The 19,394-nt window shown below is 43.7% G+C and overlaps 2 protein-coding genes across 3 annotated transcripts; one reads left to right on the forward strand and one right to left on the reverse strand.

The window, feature by feature from the left end:
- Positions 1-820: 820 nt before the first annotated feature.
- Positions 821-10,736, reverse strand: LOC118410507. 2 transcript variants are annotated; one of them, XM_035812265.1, is made up of 11 exons: positions 10,452-10,736; positions 6,821-7,028; positions 6,242-6,537; positions 5,598-5,738; positions 5,199-5,408; positions 4,590-4,705; positions 3,309-4,475; positions 2,897-3,025; positions 2,620-2,773; positions 2,180-2,412; positions 821-1,942 (listed from the first exon to the last, which is right to left on the reverse strand). In XM_035812265.1, exons 1-11 carry the CDS (start codon positions 10,653-10,655, stop codon positions 1,768-1,770), a joined length of 3,033 nt encoding a protein of 1,010 aa, XP_035668158.1. In that variant the 5' UTR covers positions 10,656-10,736; the 3' UTR covers positions 821-1,767. The 2 variants fall into 2 exon arrangements, with proteins under 2 accessions (XP_035668158.1, XP_035668148.1); XM_035812255.1 differs by lacking the exon at positions 10,452-10,736 and adding an exon at positions 8,948-9,264.
- On the forward strand, positions 9,415-18,942 carry LOC118410518. The gene is made up of 10 exons (XM_035812277.1): positions 9,415-9,479; positions 12,766-12,976; positions 13,292-13,502; positions 13,833-14,125; positions 14,470-14,610; positions 14,732-15,045; positions 15,485-16,690; positions 16,828-17,074; positions 17,169-17,372; positions 17,572-18,942. The coding sequence occupies exons 2-10, from the start codon at positions 12,782-12,784 to the stop codon at positions 17,785-17,787; spliced, it is 3,027 nt and encodes a 1,008-aa protein (XP_035668170.1). The 5' UTR covers positions 9,415-9,479; positions 12,766-12,781; the 3' UTR covers positions 17,788-18,942.
- The last annotated feature ends 452 nt before the right edge of the window (positions 18,943-19,394 follow it).

The raw sequence follows: 19,394 nt of genomic DNA on the forward strand, positions 1-19,394 counted from the left end.
TACATATTTTGGACTTTAGTGATTATGTCAAAGTCCTATTTTAGCGGATGTATTTTTGGACAGCTCTACTTTACATGGAAGAGTCCATTTTTGTACACGGAAGGGGGATTTTTTCAAATTCAGTTTTGGACGGGTGATGATTCAAAATTCAATTTTTAGTGGAAGTGTTTTTAGACTGGTCTATTATACCTTTTCATGCACTGGTACCTTTTTTTGCTAAATTCAATTTTGGATTTGGTTTCTTATTCAAAAGGCCAGGGTTTCAGTGGGAGTATTTCTGGACTGGTCTATTGTGCGAATTCACATAGGGTGCACTGGAGTCCATTCTTGAACGGGGGAAGTTTGTAAGATTCATTTTTGGGTTAAACCGTCATTAGTAAAAGTGATTTTTCAAATGAAGGATTTTGAAATAGTCTATTGTTGCATGGGGAGGGAGATGGCTGAAATATGCTGTATTTGCTCTCAAGCAAATGTCGGCCTTTCTAGTTGGTATATGCTACTATACTGGTATGTTTTGTCTTGGGCGTGCTATGGTTTTGATTTTTAGCCTGTGATGTCAGGCTGAGAAGTGGCAGCTTTGGGCCCCCCTAACAGCTTGTTCTGATCGTTAGGTCGTTATGAAGGGGTCGTTGAACTCATTCAAAGCAAGAGTTCAACGACCCCATACCTTCTTGACGGGCGAATCAATATATCACTTGTATATAACTTACATACTGAGTGTCCAAAATGTAACATCTCTATCATTTACCAATAGTTTTATGCAGCCTTTTAAAACCGCGTCCTGATGCAGTACCATGGAAAGCCACCAGGGGCCCATATTTAATCATATATTTATTCTCCCCACACCTGTTCACAAACAAACAAACAGACACACTCATTCAAAAGCGTAACAAAGCATTGATTATTGGTTTACCAGTAATGGAGGTGGCACACATGTACATGAAAACATTAGAATGCTAAAGATTCATATAAAGGGTAAGTTTCACTGTGAATGACAACTTCATTAAAGGAATCATTCAGTCTTACAGGGAGCTGGCTAAAAACAGTGTTCCTTGGAACTCACACGGTATCAATGATGTGTAGGTGACTGATCCTCCTAGGATAGTCCTTTTACATAGGGTCATCATGGTAACCAGATTGCTTTATCATGATATGGATTGTGACACATATATTTTCTCAATCTGTCTCAGTAATTAATATGGATGTAGAAATCACATTTTCACGTTCTGGCTTAGCTATCTAGCACAACTCGTTGACATCTAGTAGAGGACTCACAGCAAATCAAATGTAACAATGTACTACAAGTAGCCTATCGCAATTTGCCAAACATGCTACAGCCATGACTCAACATAGAATGCAATAAAAGCACTAAACGCCGGCTTCCAATTAAAACCAACGTGATTCTGTACCATGTCGGTAATTCCTACACAGCTGTTCCTACATCTATAAGTGCAGCCTAATTATAACTGCAACATGGTCCACCTCTGCATGCCCTCTAGACCTATGATAAGAACTTGGATGAGTTGAGAACTTCAGATACATTTGTTGGAATACATAGGAACATATCTGCATTATGTGTAATGAAAAAGGTATAGCAAACAATTCAACAGCAAAATCATACACTTCATGCATTTATCGAGTTTGCAGGATGGGCTAGACTAGCTCGTCTATGTCTGAATCTACACTTTTACTGGGACACTGACTCACTGAGAATGAGTAGTTATCATGTTCATCCATGCAGTTCTTATGATGTCAACACAATGACAATTAATCACACGTTATTTCCTGCAGACGCGTCCTGCAGTCCTCAGCAGAGGGCCGGTTGGCCGGATCAGTGCTCCAGCAGGCCGTCATGAGCTGTTTCCATGGAGTCGGGGCAGAAAACTCCTTGTTGGGATCTGGGCGTCTGCCTTCGGCGATTTCTTTTGAAAATTCCGTCAACCTAGAATGGGTTAGAATAACGTCTTTATGGACAACCAGTACCAAATGCTACCTTTCTTAGTACGAAATGAGCTACAACATAAATTTTTCTGTAAACAGTTAGAAAAATAAAATTGTTCAGACTCTTTAATATTTCACAATTTGTAAAGATGGCATCCCACGCACAACCTTACTGTCAATAAAGAGTTCATCCTCATTCCTAGACTACCTTGATATGAGAAGTGGGATAGTTACACACATCGGAATGGTAAAGTGCTTGGCGTGAGGCGTCTCCTCCCCGTACCACATCTCCCACAGAAGGATGCCGAAGCTGTACATGTCTGACGGTTTCCCGTAGCGTTTCTCCTGGAGGACCTCCGGCGCGATGTAGGGCGGGGTGCCGCACAGGGTTCCGGTGATGTTTTCAGCCTTCTTGGTTAGTCCGACATCGGCGAGTTTGATGACTGCCCCATCCGTACTCGGCTCATGGATCTATGGATTGATAAGGGAAAACAGTTCTTTTAAAGGATTTCATGGCTGACTCTTTGAATCGTGTCCACATAACGTTGCATATTTTTTTTTCTCATTTTACTGGGGGGGGGGGCTGTTTAGAAGGTTATCGTATAATATTTGGACAAATCTACACATTCTTTATATCCTATAGGCGAGCGAATACTGCAATTTCCTTTTTGATCCTACCTTAATCAAAATGTTCTCCAGTTTCAGGTCCCTGTGTACGAGGTTCACGGAGTGAATATAGCTCAGTGCTGTTGCCAACTGAACCGCCAACGGTTTGATGACGGAGAAAGCTGCTTCCCGTTCCGCGGTGCCTTTTCTGTGCTTGCCCGGGTTCCTGTTACGTGAGAAATGAACGTTTTCAAATTGGCAGATTTGTTTAGAGAGTGGTAAAAAAGAATGCTTATGTAATTAGGGCAATGGAACATAATACCATAAGATTGTGTAAACTGTCCTGCACCTATCTTTCTTGTACGAGATGTAGTCCCTCAGATTGTCCTGGCAGAGCTCAGTCACAAAGACGACCTTCTCGTGGTGTGCCCAGTAGGCGGTACCGTGGAACTTGATCACGTTCTGATGACAGAGGCGCCTGAAAATATACGCAATACCGTGTGTTTAAACTATAAATGTGGTGCTGCATCGAGCTAGGTAAAAAGACCACACTGTTTTGATATGCTGATAGACTTTCCCAGAACAGGATAGTGCACCAAATGTCTATTTTACTCGCTTGTGCCATTGTTTAATGCTATGCTAATATCCAAAAATCCTTACAAAACAGACTAAAACCTATGCCTTAAGTTTCCCAACAATTATTGGTGCAAAAAATAGGAAGCTTGGGGAAGAATGTGACTTGTGACTGAAATATAGCTTACCTCAGGTTGCGTTCCTCGTGAAGCAGGTCGGTCGCGTTTTGTGCGGAGACGCTGTCTGTCATGTACTTCATCGCCACCTCGGTGGAGTTTATCTTGGCCTTGTAGACGTCACCAAAGGAGCCGGATGCAATCCACTCTCTTTCAACTAGGTCTTCGTATTCAATGTCGTACTGCCGAATGGTTGTCATATAGCAGCAGTTAAGCTCGCCTTGAATCTTATCGCACTTTTCAAGGCTTGGACCGTAATGTTCTTCGGTGAGAGTGATCGCTTCTTGTTTTCTCAACTTGTACCCCTCGTTCATCAGTCGCTCATCTGATTCGATAAGTTGGGGGATGGTGCCGACCAGATGATCAAGGTATGTAGATGTGGACTCCACCTGCTGTTCAACGACCCGGCGGAGATTTTCGTCTGACACGAAATCCTGCATTGTGCCATTCGCCAACTGCTCCATGTACTTCGTTTTGTTTTCCCTGTAGTCTTGCAGTTGTTTTTTGTGGGTAGCCCTTTTTTTGATTGCCATTGCGCCCGCTACAGGGAGAGCGAACAGGCCCACTACCACCCCTATCGGTATGACCAAAGGCGAGGCTGCGCCAAGAGCAATCTTCTGCCCAATAGTGAGACCCCCTGTGCTGTACTCAGGATAGAAGACGCTGTTTCCGACTCTGTGTCCTGTAGCTGAAGGCATTACGCGCTGGCTCGCGATTACCATCTTCTCTTCGATATCTGCTATATCCATCTCTACAAGGTTGAACTCGGTGCGGAACTGCTGCATCAATTCGGACCGGAGCTTGCTGAAGAACTCCCTGTGCTGGTCCCACGTGCTGATTGCTTGCTGGATGCCTTGCTCTACGAGCTTTTTTGTCAGATGCTCCACCACGGTCCAGCTATCGTTGTCGGGCAGTTCCTTGTCGTCCCACTGATGGAGCCATGTACGTATTTCATCGGACGTGAGGTACAGCCGAAGATCCTTTACTGCATAGTCGACCCTCTTTTGTAAATACAGCCTCATCTTCCTTTCTGCAGAGGATGCTGCTTCACGGAGCTTCTTCAGCCTTGCATTGACACTACTCCGCTGTTTCTCCAGATCCGGGATCTCCTGACCAAGTATGTTTCCCAGCATCACGCGAAGATGGAAGGATGACCTGTCAAGGAGATAGGTCAGCCACCTGTAGCACAGTGATGCACAGGAATGCATTAAGTATGCTGATAGGGTAGAAATATATTCTTACACAGGTACAAACGTTACATTTTGTACACATGAAAGTTCTCAGGTGACTTACCGGTAGTTCAGCTCCACCTTGGCACGTAGCCCGGTAGGCAACAGGTCCTGTAGTCCATTCAAGAGCTTTTCAAAGTCTTTTGTGATGTAGTTGGCTTGAGAGCGGGCCAGGGCTGCCTGTAATACATGTGTTTCAGATTGAAGAGACATATTGCAGTATCACACATATGCTGTCTACAAACAGCAAGCACCGTAGCAAAATGGCTTGCTGTGATTCGGGTGATATTGTCACAACTCAAACATACCGAAATTATTCACTTGCTTTGGTATAAGCGACTGTAGCTACCAAGTTCACATAAAGCAACAAATACGAAAGCAATGCATTGACTAGACGGAGGCACAGCAGATTCAAACGCCCACCATATCAAGCACGCTCTGGTGAAGCTAAAATGAGCAATGCTTGCTACTGTCATTTTTGAAAAAAATTTATGAATCTTACACTAACTTAAGTTCACATTAGGACAGGGTGCATTTGATTATGTCGTTAAGTGTACAATATGTTACGTAAACATGAGCAGAACACATCTAAAGCCATATAAGTTTAGATCAGGTGGTATCAGACAATGTTCTACCCAGGTTAGATATCAATGGGCCACTTGTATTACGTTACCTTCTTTGCTGAGATCTTGAACACTTGAGATTCATCTAGTTCAGGCCAGCAGCATTTCAGTTTCCTGATGGTATCGTCCCACACCTCGCCTGCTTCCTTCGGCGGCACCATGTCCCACTTGTTGCACACAAAGATGGCTGACTTCGGGTCGAACATCGGGGGCTGGTCAGGGTCACGGTCGTGGGTCAGGGCCTGTAGAAGATCCCCGAGCTGGTTGGGAAGGAACAAAGTTACCTCACCTCACTCGCGAAATTTTTCTACTTCTAGATATGGAAATAGTGAGATTTAATAGAAACTATAAAGCCAAAATGCCGTATTTCTTACTGCACCTCATAGCAACATATATTCTGATTGTAAGAGGAAAGTAATATTCATATGATTAATTAAACAGGTTCCTACCCGGTCAGGCTGGACTCCTCCAGCGTTAGCGCTGTTGATGATGTACATGAACGCGAAAGCATTCGGCAGGTATTTCTTCACCATCTCCGTCAGCTTTTCATTCTCCCCAACCCCTGGGCTGTCCACTATGGTGATGCCGCCCTGAATGTGGAGGGAAGTAAAATAATGATTGAGGCAGAATGCAGATGGTGCTTTGTACATTTACATTGTCTTTTGTTGTATGTCTTTAGTCTGAGGTGTCTCTCAAACCACATGAATATGGAAGGCAATTACCATGTACCTTGGTATAGGGGAGGCAATTAATACTTCGTAAATGTAGAATATTTCTCTCTCAACTTTCGTACAAAACATTTCAGAGGTGAGATAAAATAAGCAAAATAAAATACAGACACATTATGGATATGCTTCCAAATTTACGATACTAGAATCGGAATGAACAGTTAAGAGTCATAGTAGAGCTATCTCTTGTTGATTTCCGCATACATGCAGATTGATGTTGAGATACAAAAATTACAGGACCAAACGATAAGGATCTGTGAAATATTTCATGGTGTAAACATACATAAGGAGGGTGCCAAAATACTTCCTGTCACATTTCCTGTCTTGTATGTACGTATGTATGTGTGCATAAAAACTGTAAATACCTCAAGCAATGGGAAGTCCAGGAAGATCTCGACTCTGTTGTATTCGAAGGTACGCTCATCTCTTCCCTCTTTCTGGTAGACGAACTTGGAGAGTGTCTCCATGCGGGCGTCCTTGCTGCCCTGAAGCGGTTCTTCATCGTAACTGGAGGGATCTCCTTGTTTGAAGGCCCGAATCTTCTCCTGTTTGCCATGCTTCAGCTCACAGATGGTAGATGTTGAGCTGAGGAGGGAGGAGGGCAGCAGGTCCTCCCCAAGGATCAGGTTCAGTAGGGTGCTCTTCCCTGCTGATGTCTCACCTAACCAAAAATAACGATTAAAAGCTTAATATACAACATAATCGCTGCAACACACCTATCAGGACAGTAGATTAGGAGAAAGCATTCATTGTTCCTATTCTACTAGTGTTTGGCAAGTCACACACAACCCGTGTGTAAAAACTGTATAAGACAGTTTGGGGCCGGAGAATTATTCCAAGGGTGGAGACCAAAAGCTGTTGACTGCGGTCATACGCGCGTACACATAGGTTGGATCTGTCAGTGAAAATAAGTTGTGTGTAATCATTACAAGGGCATTGTGTACCTGCAACCAGGATGTGGCACGAATCGTCCCTCAGCTGTTCCAGTTTTGTCTTGAGAAGAGACTGGAATCTGGGGATGTTGGACTCGAGCTGCTGTTTAGCGGTGTCGTGAAGTTCTTCTGCATATGATGTAGCATCTTCAAAGTGGCAGCATAGCTCCTCCCGTGAGACTCGATCCTTTTCAAGGACACTTTTCATGAGACCTGCGGCCTGCACAATCAAAACAGAAAATGGGGACACTTCAGTGTTCTAGCCAGCCTGATTTCCGTCCCCTAATTGATTTTTAATTTGGAACTCCTGTTCAGCGCGACGATCCTAGGGGGGCATGCTCCCCCTGGAAAATTTTCAAATCTCTGAAACGCTATTTACTGCATTTTTAGGGGCAAATTTTGCTTGTAGACTCTGGTTGGTTCAATGGCATTTGTTTCGATCAGGCATCAGAAGCGAAAGGTCCCTCCATCTTGCTTTATCCGATATTGATAGATCCAATCGGATAAGTAAGTGTACGTTTTAAGAAAGTAAGATAAGCATTAATTATACGGAAATGCCTTGAAAATATTGATTTTAATGACCCATGACGTCTGAACGGCGACAGATATAAAAAATTGACATATTTGCAATCATCATTTTAAGCTTCACTCAGAGTATCAGTTTTGGAGAAAAATATTGATGTTAAGACTTTGGCTCCTCCCCCTCAATAATTTACATGTTTACACCTGTGCCCAATGAATAATGAATATTCAATTAGCACTAGCAGGAGCGTGATACATGTACCACAAAGAATCTTGAGCAAAAGAATTGTCATTTGTGAGGCAGATTTACCGCTCTAACAAGATATCGGGTTATATATTTTCTGTAAGATGGGCTGAACGAAATCACATTCTAATCTAGGCCACTTCCAGGCATTGGCTCCTGTACTAGACACACTTCAGATACTAGATTTTTGCGCCGTCGCAAAGTCGTGAGTTCCATGGAGGTGACTTTTTAAAAAGGTGAAAATTAATGAGACCGTAGAAGCCATTCATAAAATGGATTCAGTGTGGCCTAACATTTCCAAACTTTGCGGTCAAGATTATAAAGCCACCTTCCGTAATGCACCTGTTTATCGTAAAGCTCGCTACAATTGGCTTATCCCATAGCCCCACCCACTTCCGTCAAAATGTAGAAATGCAAAATTAAACCATAAACATGCAAACATTCTACGTATATGCAAACAAGTTCTCATTTGTTGATTGATATACTTCCATTAGAGGAACTGCTAATTGTGGTGGACAGCCAGGATCGGATATTGGAATAACAGACGGCCGTGAGATCGAGTTCATGAAGGTAGAATGCTGCGCACCTCACGCTCAAATCTGGACGGGACAAAAAGTACCAGCCCCTCTCCCTTGTAGCCTCACATCGTTCTTAGACTTCCATTACTGTTATCATGCTTGACAATCCGTCTCCCGCCGTATAGGGTACCGTAGAGACAAACTGTGCGAAAGTGAAAGGGCGAGGCTCGGGAGAGAGGTCACCAAAGGGCATTCAATACTGCTGTTTTGCTGGCAAGTGCGCAGATCAGCCGATGTTACCAAACGTTACGTTCAACACTAGGTGTTTCCTAGGAAGCAATAATCACGAACCAGTCACTGTCAAACAAATACTAAAAGTTGTAGGGACTCTTTTTCCCGACCTAAAATATGGGATTCTCTATTGACAAGTCAAACACTGCGAAAATGAAAGGGGTGGGGCTTATCATGTTACTGCACAAACAAGCCAAACGTACGTCACGGCGTCATCTTATCGTTGAACATACACAAAGCCGACGTGGCACCTAAACGTTGTGCATAATCCCGACAGAGCTGGCGCAGGTATGTGTTCTCATAGCCATGCAGCTTACAACAAATTTTGATGACTTTAATACACTGCAAGTAATGGCGTGCACATTAAGAATATTTTAGCAAAAATCATGATGCAAACGGCACATTACATTTTACAAGCTTGACTTTCATCACAAGTTCCATATGCTTGAGAATGGACTTCATTCAACTGTAAAACAACAACTGTGCAAGATAGAATTTGCCATGACATCATGGCTCATTGGTATTATACCAAGACAGTGCTTGGTGGATAAATTTGTTACGTACAGACTCAGGTGTCCACTGTGTCTTGGATGACGTCTTGGCCAGTTCTTTCAGAAGTAGCATCTGGGCCTGCTCGATACTTTCTACGCCGTCGATCTCCTCCGGGGCAATACTAGAGTTTTCCAGCATGTCTAATGCCTCCATTAAGTCTTTACACTCGTCTATGCTTTCCTCGGTCAAATTCGCCCGAGCCTTTGAGGCCGCCATCTCGCCTGCACCTGATCTGTGGTATGGTTGGCTCACCAGACAACGCCCCAAATCCAGATGGTGGGCATTATGGGAAGGCAAAATTTATACCATAAGTTCAAACCTTGAGAAAGTGGGTATTCCTCACATGGCTAGATTTGCCATTCACGCAATACAACAAAAATTAATTTCGAATGTAAGCTAAAGTTTGCTTTCCTTTTCATGTTTGAGCATTTTTAAGTCTGCACTTCGACCTTGCCACTATTCAGTAGGCATTGATATGTGCAGCGGCCCTGAGCGGTCACGCATATCTAGATCAGGTTGTTGACACTAAAAACACGGATCTCAGGTAGGTGTGTCATGCTAGTGTCCAGGGAATTTCATACGTTTCCAATTGTAGATGTGGGCTGCTCATAAAGAAAATATGCTTAATGATTCTCAGGAAACAATGCTTTATCAGTTAAGACTCCAACATTGTCTTAAAGATGTCCGGATGGGATACATCAATGCACCAGGTGGGCGTTCCCGTAAACAGCCGGCAGATTTCGAAAATGAAAGGGGGAGGGCGTAGCTACATACATGTCGAGTGCTTAGGGTCGAAGGATAGCATTTTGGTATTCAACGGTGCTCCCTTGGTGTATGTCAGGTTAGACCACAAACTATATCCAAGTGGACATGGCCTGGCGTGTGCAAGGTTGAGCAGACAAAACGCTAGCATTGACGGAACATTAAAGGGTCAGTTCCTGTATTCAAAGACACGAAAAAATTCAGACGACCCCCCAAAAGTGAAAGAGGTAAGTGATCCGAGTTCGTGCCTTTGGGCCTGGCATAAAGTCTCTCTCTGTGGAAATCAAATCATTTAGCAGTGCCAAATAACCTAGCCTGTTGTTGAAAAGAAGTACTAGTGGTCGCCGGACTGTCAAACACTGAGTGTGGGAGTGTCTCTTTGTTCGTGCGGCATTTGATTTTGAATAGTAAAAGCCTGTGTGAAACCAAAAGGGGAGGGACTCGCGGTCATTTCGCTACACAAACAAGCCAAACGTCTGTCATTGCAAGGTTGCTATATCGTTTCATATGCATGGTAATGACATGCAAATTACAGTCTCTCCCGGCATAAATTACATTGGCACAGTTGGCTTGTACAGTAGATATCGTGACGCTGACGACAATTTCAAGGGGCACATGTCTTGAATGGCCTCGAGCGTTTAATGTTGCAACTAAAAACTACAACAATACCAAATACCACATACCGGTGCCAACTGGCTCATAGTATGGTATCATTATCATGCCACAATGCTCGGTAGATAAACTTGTTACGTACAGATTCAGGTGTCCATAGTGTCCTGGATGACGCCTTGGCCAGTTCTTTCAGAAGTAGTATTAAGGCCTCTTCAAGAGTTTTTACACCGTCGATCTCCTCCTGGGCAATATTCCAGTTCTCCAGCATGTCTAACGCCCCCATTAAGTCTTTACACTCCTCTATGCTTTCCTCGGTCAAATCTACCTGAGCCTTTGAAGCCGCCATCTCTCCTGTAAGTCAAGACCTGTTATACCTGTTGGGCGCATGATCCTGTTCATCCAATCCTAAATATAGACGGCGCTACAAGACTAGCTTAGTGTGTGCAGTGAGCATACTGGTAGAAGGTAAGGTTACAAACAGTAAATTTGGTTTGAATACACGCATGTTTTACCTTACCTGACAGTTGGTTCTTCGGCAATAAAGCTATGTAACCGTTAACTACTACAGGGCATGTTTTCTTTAATTAAAAAAAAATATGCTGATGTTTTGTAGACAGGTCATAGGTTACACTAAACCTGACAGGCTGAGCAAAACCGCATATACCGTATTACCTGTTGGCTAGTCCATGCGGATTTTTTCATGTTTGCAAAATTCTCTGATCCCATTGTGTCATAAAATGACCTTGTGTTGTTCGAGAGAAAGAGGATAAATTATAACAATAATCCTTTTTGCATGAAATTAAATATTAGACCTTTGTGCGGACGAGAACGTGTACTTTAGTCTTGAACTAGTTTCACATTTAAATCTTTGCTGCAGAACGGTACACAATCAAAAGGTAGTTGAAGTTCATATACAAGTTGATGTTATACATCCGTCAATGCTTGAACAACGAGACGTTTACATAATGGCCTGTATCTAAATAGAAGGGCGATCTACAAACAGTAGCTAAAAGTAGCTTACGTTTGAAAGTAATGGGGGAGGGGGAACAATAACGTCTCCTCAACGGATTAAATCAGAAGATGTAACAGGGTCTTCAAAGCACATACTACATTACATCAGTGACTACTTCTTCAAGACCTAATAGACCTTGAATTATTAATATTGGTTAATGTAAGGTAAATGATAGGGTAGGGCGTTCCATTTTGTAAGTGATTCCATTTGCTAACATGTTCAAATGTACCCGCCATCAAGGATATAATGTAACGTTACTAATACCGCCTTTCTACGGGGAAAGCACCGCGCTTTCTTTGATGTCAGAAAGATTCGGCCAGAGCCCTCAGCGAGCGAGGTGGGATCACCAAGGTCGTCATGAGCGCACAAGGAGCACCATGATCGCGAAGGTCGCCATCACCTCGACGAAACAATTCAAATCAGTCGCCGTGCGCCACCAGAGCAAAGAGCGTCCGCCGAAAAAAGAGTGCAGTGAGCGCTCACCAGGAGCGCAGTGAGCGCCAAATTAGCGCATGCACAACGGGTACTGTGAGCGCATGATCACAGCAATCGCTCAATGAGCGCCCAAGGGTCACAGGGAGTGCTTGAACGTTTCGAACATCTCTCAAGGAGCGCCCAGTGGTCACAGGGAGCGCTTTCAAGACCATTTTTAAGAACATTTCGTTGCGCAGGGAGCGCAGACCGGTCATCACAGAGATTTCACTAGTGCGCGTGCAGCGAAATATGTTCTTAACATAAGCGACAAGTCGCAGGAGATCTCTGAGATCCCAGAGCTCGTTACCGAGTCGCAGATCCTGCGTGCAAATCGTGCGTACCTCGCAAGGGCCGACATTAGATTGATAGCGTGAGTCAGTCCAACGATTGAAGACCAATAGGCGAGTGCATACCTAGTTATTAATCATCGAGCGCAAATTGGATGGCATACGTCCGTCAGTCGGGCGACGTTCGAGCGACGTTCGTCCGACTTCCGTTTGTTCACAAATATTCCTGGGAATGGGAGGGTAATTCTGACATTGTGGTCCCCGTGGTAGTATGTAGGCTGGGTTTGTGACACGCTTTCCTTTCTTGTGTCATTTCTTTTATGCCCGTGCATTCCATTCATTGGTAAAAAAAGATTCCGACAACAAAATACGCAACGTTTATTAATCTCTTGCCTTTTTTGAGGAACGTTTTGTGTTACCTTTTCCGCGTGCAAGAGGTCATGGGAGGTTCATTATCATAGATTTATTCACCGTCGATCGCACGAGCCTCGCTTAAATGTGACAGGGACAGTTTTTGGGCGACAAATACGCAAGACCCTCTGAAGATCTTAAAATTTGCCGACCTTCCTGCGATCGCGAAGTACGTCCGAAGATCGTATATAATGTGACAGGGGTATTATGGGCAAGGTGCAACATATTGTCATTTAAGGTCGTAATTATTTTTTCCCCATCCCAACAATCAGTGACATTGTCCTCAACATGGCGACGGAAGTCAGTGAGGAGAAGGCACAGTTGACCGAAGATGAAGTAGCCAGTGTTCGGAACCTGCGCGAGGCTAGGAGGCTTTCGAGCAATCACAACATTTCGCTGGAAGGAGTGAAGACCCTGGAGCAAATAAAAGAGAGGCTGCTTCAACATGTGTTGGACAAAACGACGACGAAGGAAGACTTTGAAGTCAGTAGGATATAAATTTTACCGTCGTTTTGATAAACTCATGGGAAATATAGCGATGTTCATAGTCATGCAATGCAATTCTGTAACGTTACATGTTTTTAAAGCTAATTACGTTCGGATGGTCTTTTTAATCGAAATATACGTATATTGCGCTTAGAAGTCGTTTCATATAGCAAAATTCCATATTTACCTTTATCGTCAATTATGCAAATGCCAATATTTATATTTGCATTCATTCTAAGCCACACGTATATTGTAACGTATATTTGCTAATCTATTCGATGCAGATACTTAAGTCTACTATTTTGTCCCCAGATTCTTGCTGTCGTAGCAGACCTAAAAGATGACGACAGAAGAAAGCGACAGTTATTAAAGGAGCGCATCAAGGAGATGAGAGAGTTCCTGAGGGGCTGTGACAGAAGCGTCGAGGCGCACCTCAGAATAGAGCAGACGGTAACAGACGTCGAGCAGGACTTTGATTCCCGACTCGAGCAGTTGGAGTCGGACTGCCCTATTCTCGTGGCAGGTAGATCTACAAAATGTTCTTCGCATCATATTGAGTCTTGCATGAAATGTGGATAGCTCGCTTTTAGAGATGTTGTCGGGCACATCGTACAACTGCGCGTTGAGTACCAGTCACTTTTCAAAACTTATTTTTGTTCGTCATTATCTTTCAACTTAACTACCTGTGATATGAAATCTTTTATTCTAAAACTTCTGATGATTTCAGCAGCGTTTTATCGTGTGATTCTTTAACGCAATTACCATAGTCCTGCAGAAATTCGATCGTGCCATCATTTTCACGCTTATGGGGACGATCGCAATAGTTAACTGAGCCCTGTACAATATGTTTCAGGCGAAACCTCGTCAGGCAAAAGCAGTTTGATCAACCTTCTCTTAGGAGAAGATCTACTCCCATCAGCCCATCTTAGCAGCACGTCTGTCATCTGTAAGATCAGGTACGGGGACAAGAAAAGAGCCGTCATCAACTACGCTGACGGTCGGCAGGAAACCCTCCCCCTCCCGGATGGAGAGGATGCAGAGTCGTTCACGTCTGTTCTCCACACCCACCTGCACAAGAAGGCAGACAGAGAGAAGCGGTCCCAATATCAAGATGTGGAAATATTCGTTCCACTGAAATTTCTGAAGGTATGCAACACATCTTACATCTCTCAGCCTCCCGCGCAGAACCTATAGGGCTGTCGGTGGGCTTCACTTTTCTGCGCTTTATCTGTTCTCTTGCCAGTTATACTATGGTCAATTATGTCAGCTTGGCCATATTGAAACATGAAATACCGTGAGAATAAAAAAAACGCCGGCAACCGCTTGCGTTGACAATGTTTGGATTTTGAAATTGGCTCCGTGAGCTAAGTTATTCGACGCGGAGTTTATATTACCATTTGATGACTGCGATTGCGAATGTGATAACGGCTCATAATACACAATACACGCCAAGTAATGATACAATTTGTGCCTTTATTTCGCTGGAACAGAGTGGTATCTTCATCGTAGACGGCCCGGGGATTGGAGAGAATGAGGCCATGGACAGCGTGCTGCTGGACTACCTTCCAAGTGCATTCGCCTTCATCTACGTCATCAAGAGTGACAACGCCGGTGGCGTGCAGAAAGATAGGGTGAGAAACTCATTGTGTATTTCATGAAATGCCCTTGTGGACCTTTGAACGTTCACAAATGAGGATAAGAAGCTTGGGACACAAACACTTATTTCTATTCAATTATCTTTGTTATTCACAGCTTCAACAGTTATTGAAAACTGTTGCAAAAAGAGCCAAGCTACAGACAGTGAACCCTGCCGCCGCCATGTTCGTCTGTAACAGGTGGGATTTGGTCGAAGAAAGTGAGCGTGAGAAAGTGAGACGTGACACAGTCCACAAGTTGAAGACGTGTTGGCCAGGATTCAGGCAGACGCAGCTCTTCTTCATGGACAGCAAGTCCGAACTGGAGAACTCCAGGCACGGTCACAGGTCACGGGATTTCGAGAACCTCCTGTATGGCATCCGAAACCTCATCCCATGCAGTCTGCAGGCAAAGATACGTGCCTCCTCCAGGTAATAAAAACTTTCAATCGTTAGCAAATGTCGCTTAATTGCTCCCTAACTGTGCACTCTCACTGCACTTGCGTCAAGCTTGCGTCACTGAGGCATTCGTTCACTGCATCACTGTTTTGTTACTTTCTCCGATCTTTTTTATAACCTAGATATTGCGTCATACGTAAAAAATTGACTTAGAAGACGACAAAATACACAAAAAGTTAGAAAATTCGTTCTTTATCTCTGAAATTCGTTCAGTATGTTCGAACCCCGCAGTGACGCAAGCTTAACGCAAGTGCAGTGATAGTGCACCTTAAGTATTGTTGCTACATGTTGGCCTGGCTACAGAAACACTATTTGAAGATCAGCACATTGAAATTTCTGGTGGGATATTGATAAAACACATCTATTCTTTCTAATGTTAAGATGATATCAATAATATTGCTTCCGTTTATAGGTGGCTTGAGTACCTCGTCAGCCGTGTTCTCCATCACGTGAAGACATACTTGTATAAGTCAAAGATGACCAGCATCAAGCTCAAGGAAGTTTTCCGTCAGACAAGAGAGAATTTGAAAGAGATCCAAGGTGAAGCAGACAAAACCATATCCATGCTAAGCAAAGAGGTACAAAAAAGTATCGAAGGAGCAGTAGGCCATCTGAAGACCTACCTGGAGTCACCGGAGGCAGAGCACGCCATGAAAGGTTGGAGGAAAACGGTCATCCCAGAAGTGACGGAAGGAGTCGAGTGGGAGGTTGTGATGTACGAAATGGAGACCTGCATCAGTAATCGCATGGAGAAGGTTGTAGAGGAATGGGGGGCGGAGAAAGGCAACATGGGGTCTGAGATGGACCGCCTGATGGACCGGTTGAAGACCGAAATCACCCCACTTCAACTTCGGCTGAAACAAATTGAAGAAGAGATCGAGGTTATTGGGAAAAGTGGTAAGAACCAGTCGGAGATAGTGAGACGCATCTCTTTGGGGAGGTTTATGCGAACGTTCGACCAGGATGAGGTGGGGATCGAGAGCACCTCCATGAAGAGATTGGACCGAAAAGACAGTACCACCAACATGGATCTGACGTCGTCCCTTCTGGCCCTCAGCATTGTTGGAGCTGTCGCAGCAGGACCGGTTCTCGCTTTCTACGGTGTGCAGTCTCTCCGGAAGAAGTACAAAGACAAGAAAGAAAAGGACAGGTATGCAGAAGAGGGGCCAAAGTACGTCGAAAAAAAGGCGGTTGAAGCCCTAAAGGAGTTTTGCAAGAACGACGAAGGGATTCGCAAGTACGTAGAGGAAAGCTACAAGCCAATTCGAGATCGGATGGAGAGCTTCCAAACCAGCCTCCAGAAGCAAGTGAAGGCACAGCTGCAGCTCATGGCAAAGATCGAAGACGACCGCCGAAGCAAGCAGCAGCTTGACTCCGACTTCAATCCTATGCTGAAGACGATGGAAGAAATGCAAGCTAAACTGGAACTGTTCAACCTACAGGAGCTCCCCCTGGTGCATCCTGATGCTGTCTGTTGCCAGAGTACAGAGGAAACCGTTGTAAGCAACTCAGTCCTTGCCGTATGTGTCAAGGGATCTATGGAAGGAAGGGAGGTGATTATCAAGAAATCCCTCGGTGCAATCGATGTTGAAAGTGCGCGAGACATTGGAAGGATGAGGTTAGCATAGGTTACAAGAACTTTCAGATGTCAAATTGTCAATTTACTCTGTTCATTGTACGTTGGTTATTGAGACGAGGTTGCCACATCTTGCATTGTTTAACCTGCATCTCTTCTTTATGCATCCTTTCCTCTAGAAACATTCACCATCCAAACATTTTGGCTTTCAAGGGAGTCGACTTTTCATCAGGTGCACCCAGACTGGTCCTTCAGACAGCTGACAAAACTCTGCGGCAATTACTCCCTGTCGGTGCTGTTCACTACAGCAGTGGGTACGTCTTCCGACACACCATCCTGCCTGCCATCAGGGCAATCTCTGACGCCCTCTCCTACCTGCACGAGAACAACCTTGTCAGCTTTGAGTTGTCACAGGACACAGTCCAGGTAATTACGATAGGTATAGTTTATTTGTCCCAAATAATATTGGTCATTGTCACCAGGAAGTTAATTGTTATCACCTGTCATCTTTTCGTCTCAGTTTGAAGCTAAGGGAGACAATCAGTTCAAGCTTCTTCACGTCGGCGTCCCCCGAAAGGTTAACCTTCCTCCAGATGTCGACAAGAAGGGAGGGGCGTTCGTCTACCTCCCACCTGAGACGCTCCAGGGAGATCACCTGTACGACAGTCGCTCTGACATGTACAGCCTCGGGCTGATGATGTGGGAACTGTGGTACCACCAAAAGGTGAGGTAGCACAAGCTGTAAAATCGGTTTTGTGTTTGATAAACTTCAAGTCGCCGTTGAAGTTTACGAATTATTTCAAGTCGATAAACAAGAGTTGATTTAATTTATGCCCACTTGTTTGCATGGAAAGATGCTATTAATACTTTTGTTCTGTCAATAAAGATAATATATATATTTACTCCCATCCTACCATCTACAGGCATTCGATGCTGTGACTGACCTGCCATTGGACATGTTCCTCGGAGTTATGGACGACAGGTGCCCGAGCACATCCGACCCCGGCCCGATGAACGGCATGTCTGCGGACGTGGGGAACAGATGGAGGGACATGATTGACAGGTGCCTTGTGCTGTCAAGAGAAGGACGAGACATTTCCCCATCTGACGTCATCAAGGTTCTAGACAGTATCCCGTGAGACAATTTCAAGTCACAGCTTGAGGCTGGAGTGTGAGGTTTTTGAAAAAAAAAAAGACTGGGCAGTAATCATTGAAGACGGAAATAAACGTGAAAATTATGTGATAAGTACAATATTGCAACTGTTACTTACACAACTAACCATTTCTAAGAGGTCAAAGTTATTAGAGGCAAGCGCCTTCAGTCATTTCTTTTAGGAACATGGCACGACGAGAAACTATGTAACTATGGACTGACTATGAGAAGATGGACTTATATCATGTTGACTATTTCGAACATGTTTATGAAATGGTGAACTTTAAATTATTGTGCAATAACCCACTGGAGATTTATCAAGGTGAAATATGGGCTTTGAGGGCAAAAGTCTTTTGAAATACTCTAGAGATGTATGAAATAGACTCTAGGTGATATATAAATTTACCGACATATTTTGTGACACTGTGATACACATTAACACATTGTGCGCTTGTACACAAAAATTGGCATTGAATAAACAGTTTTAGTCCATGCGTGTTCTTGTTCTTGAAATTGCACGAGGAGTATATGCATTTTAACTTGTTTCATGCTGAAGGTACACGGAATAGTATTGCAAGTCAATTGAAATTTCAAAATGTGCTTGTTTCAAAATCTGTTCATTTCAGTGCATTGCGTAAGATTCAGTTTGTCTCGATTTTAAAGTCTTCTGTTCACTACCTTAGGAATGAGAAATAAGCTGTTATCTTTGGGCCAACTTTGGGCGCCACTGGTGTTTGACCTTAGTACTGCAGCAGAACCTCAATATTTGTCCGGAATGTGCTATTAATCATGTTGTTATTGTTGTGGGAATTGAGAATAGAGTGAAAATGATTGAAGCCACACATTTATTCCCATGTCGATTTTTGTTTAATGTTCCAGGTGAGTTGCGTCTTGAGATATATCCGATAGGTGGCAGTTTTGCAATGCAAATTGAACCAGGCCGCAATGAAATGGCTGACATTAACCCTCTGAAATCAGAGGTAAGAGTGACACGATTGTAAGAAAATGCTTCCAAATCGCTGTTTTACTTGATTCAGGATGAGCATGGCACCCTTGCTGCCATCAAGGGATACTAGTTACGTTACAAATGTGTGAAAATGTGTGTGAAAAGTGTGATTTTAGTACCAGCCGATGTAGAAAATTAAAAAGAAGTTCAGGGTGTTTGACTTTTACCGCGCACAAGAATTTGTTCTTAAGCTAGCGCTGTTGGCAACAAGACGACTGTTGTGTGGTAGTCATCCCTTCTAAATTTTTAGGTGTAAATTTACAATGTGAATCACAACTTCATAAATGGCTGTGTCAGCGATAAAGTGATGTGAAGTGTAATAGAGTGATCTGAAATGAGGTGAAGTAAGATAACTGTATTTACGAAACGTGTGTAGCACTTGTAAATACAGCAGATCCTCTTTGATTTATCACAGAAATTACTCGTTTGAAAGCTTAGAAGTAATGATCCAATGAATAGCCATGTTGACTTTCCCCGGCGGGCACGTAACAATTGACTGGGTACAGTAATTGTTTTGGGAGGTCAAAGGCTACGCACAGGGAGTGTCTGTTTACCATGTATCCGTGACTGTTCTCACATCGGACTCA

Source organism: Branchiostoma floridae, chromosome 1 (assembly GCF_000003815.2).
Source record: "Branchiostoma floridae strain S238N-H82 chromosome 1, Bfl_VNyyK, whole genome shotgun sequence".
Lineage (NCBI taxonomy): Eukaryota > Metazoa > Chordata > Leptocardii > Amphioxiformes > Branchiostomatidae > Branchiostoma > Branchiostoma floridae.

Coding starts and splice junctions, on each gene's coding strand:
- LOC118410507 (XM_035812265.1), bottom strand. CDS start 10,655: ATGGCGGCTTCAAAGGCTCAGGTAGATTTGACCGAGGAAAGCATAGAG. Junction 4,476..4,589: donor AAGGTGGAGCTGAACTACCG/GTAAGTCACCTG, acceptor ACTGTGCTACAG/GTGGCTGACCTATCTCCTTG. Junction 1,943..2,179: donor AAGCACTTTACCATTCCGAT/GTGTGTAACTAT, acceptor AACCCATTCTAG/GTTGACGGAATTTTCAAAAG.
- LOC118410518 (XM_035812277.1), top strand. CDS start 12,782: ATGGCGACGGAAGTCAGTGAGGAGAAGGCACAGTTGACCGAAGATGAA. Junction 13,503..13,832: donor CTGCCCTATTCTCGTGGCAG/GTAGATCTACAA, acceptor AATATGTTTCAG/GCGAAACCTCGTCAGGCAAA. Junction 14,126..14,469: donor TTCCACTGAAATTTCTGAAG/GTATGCAACACA, acceptor TCGCTGGAACAG/AGTGGTATCTTCATCGTAGA.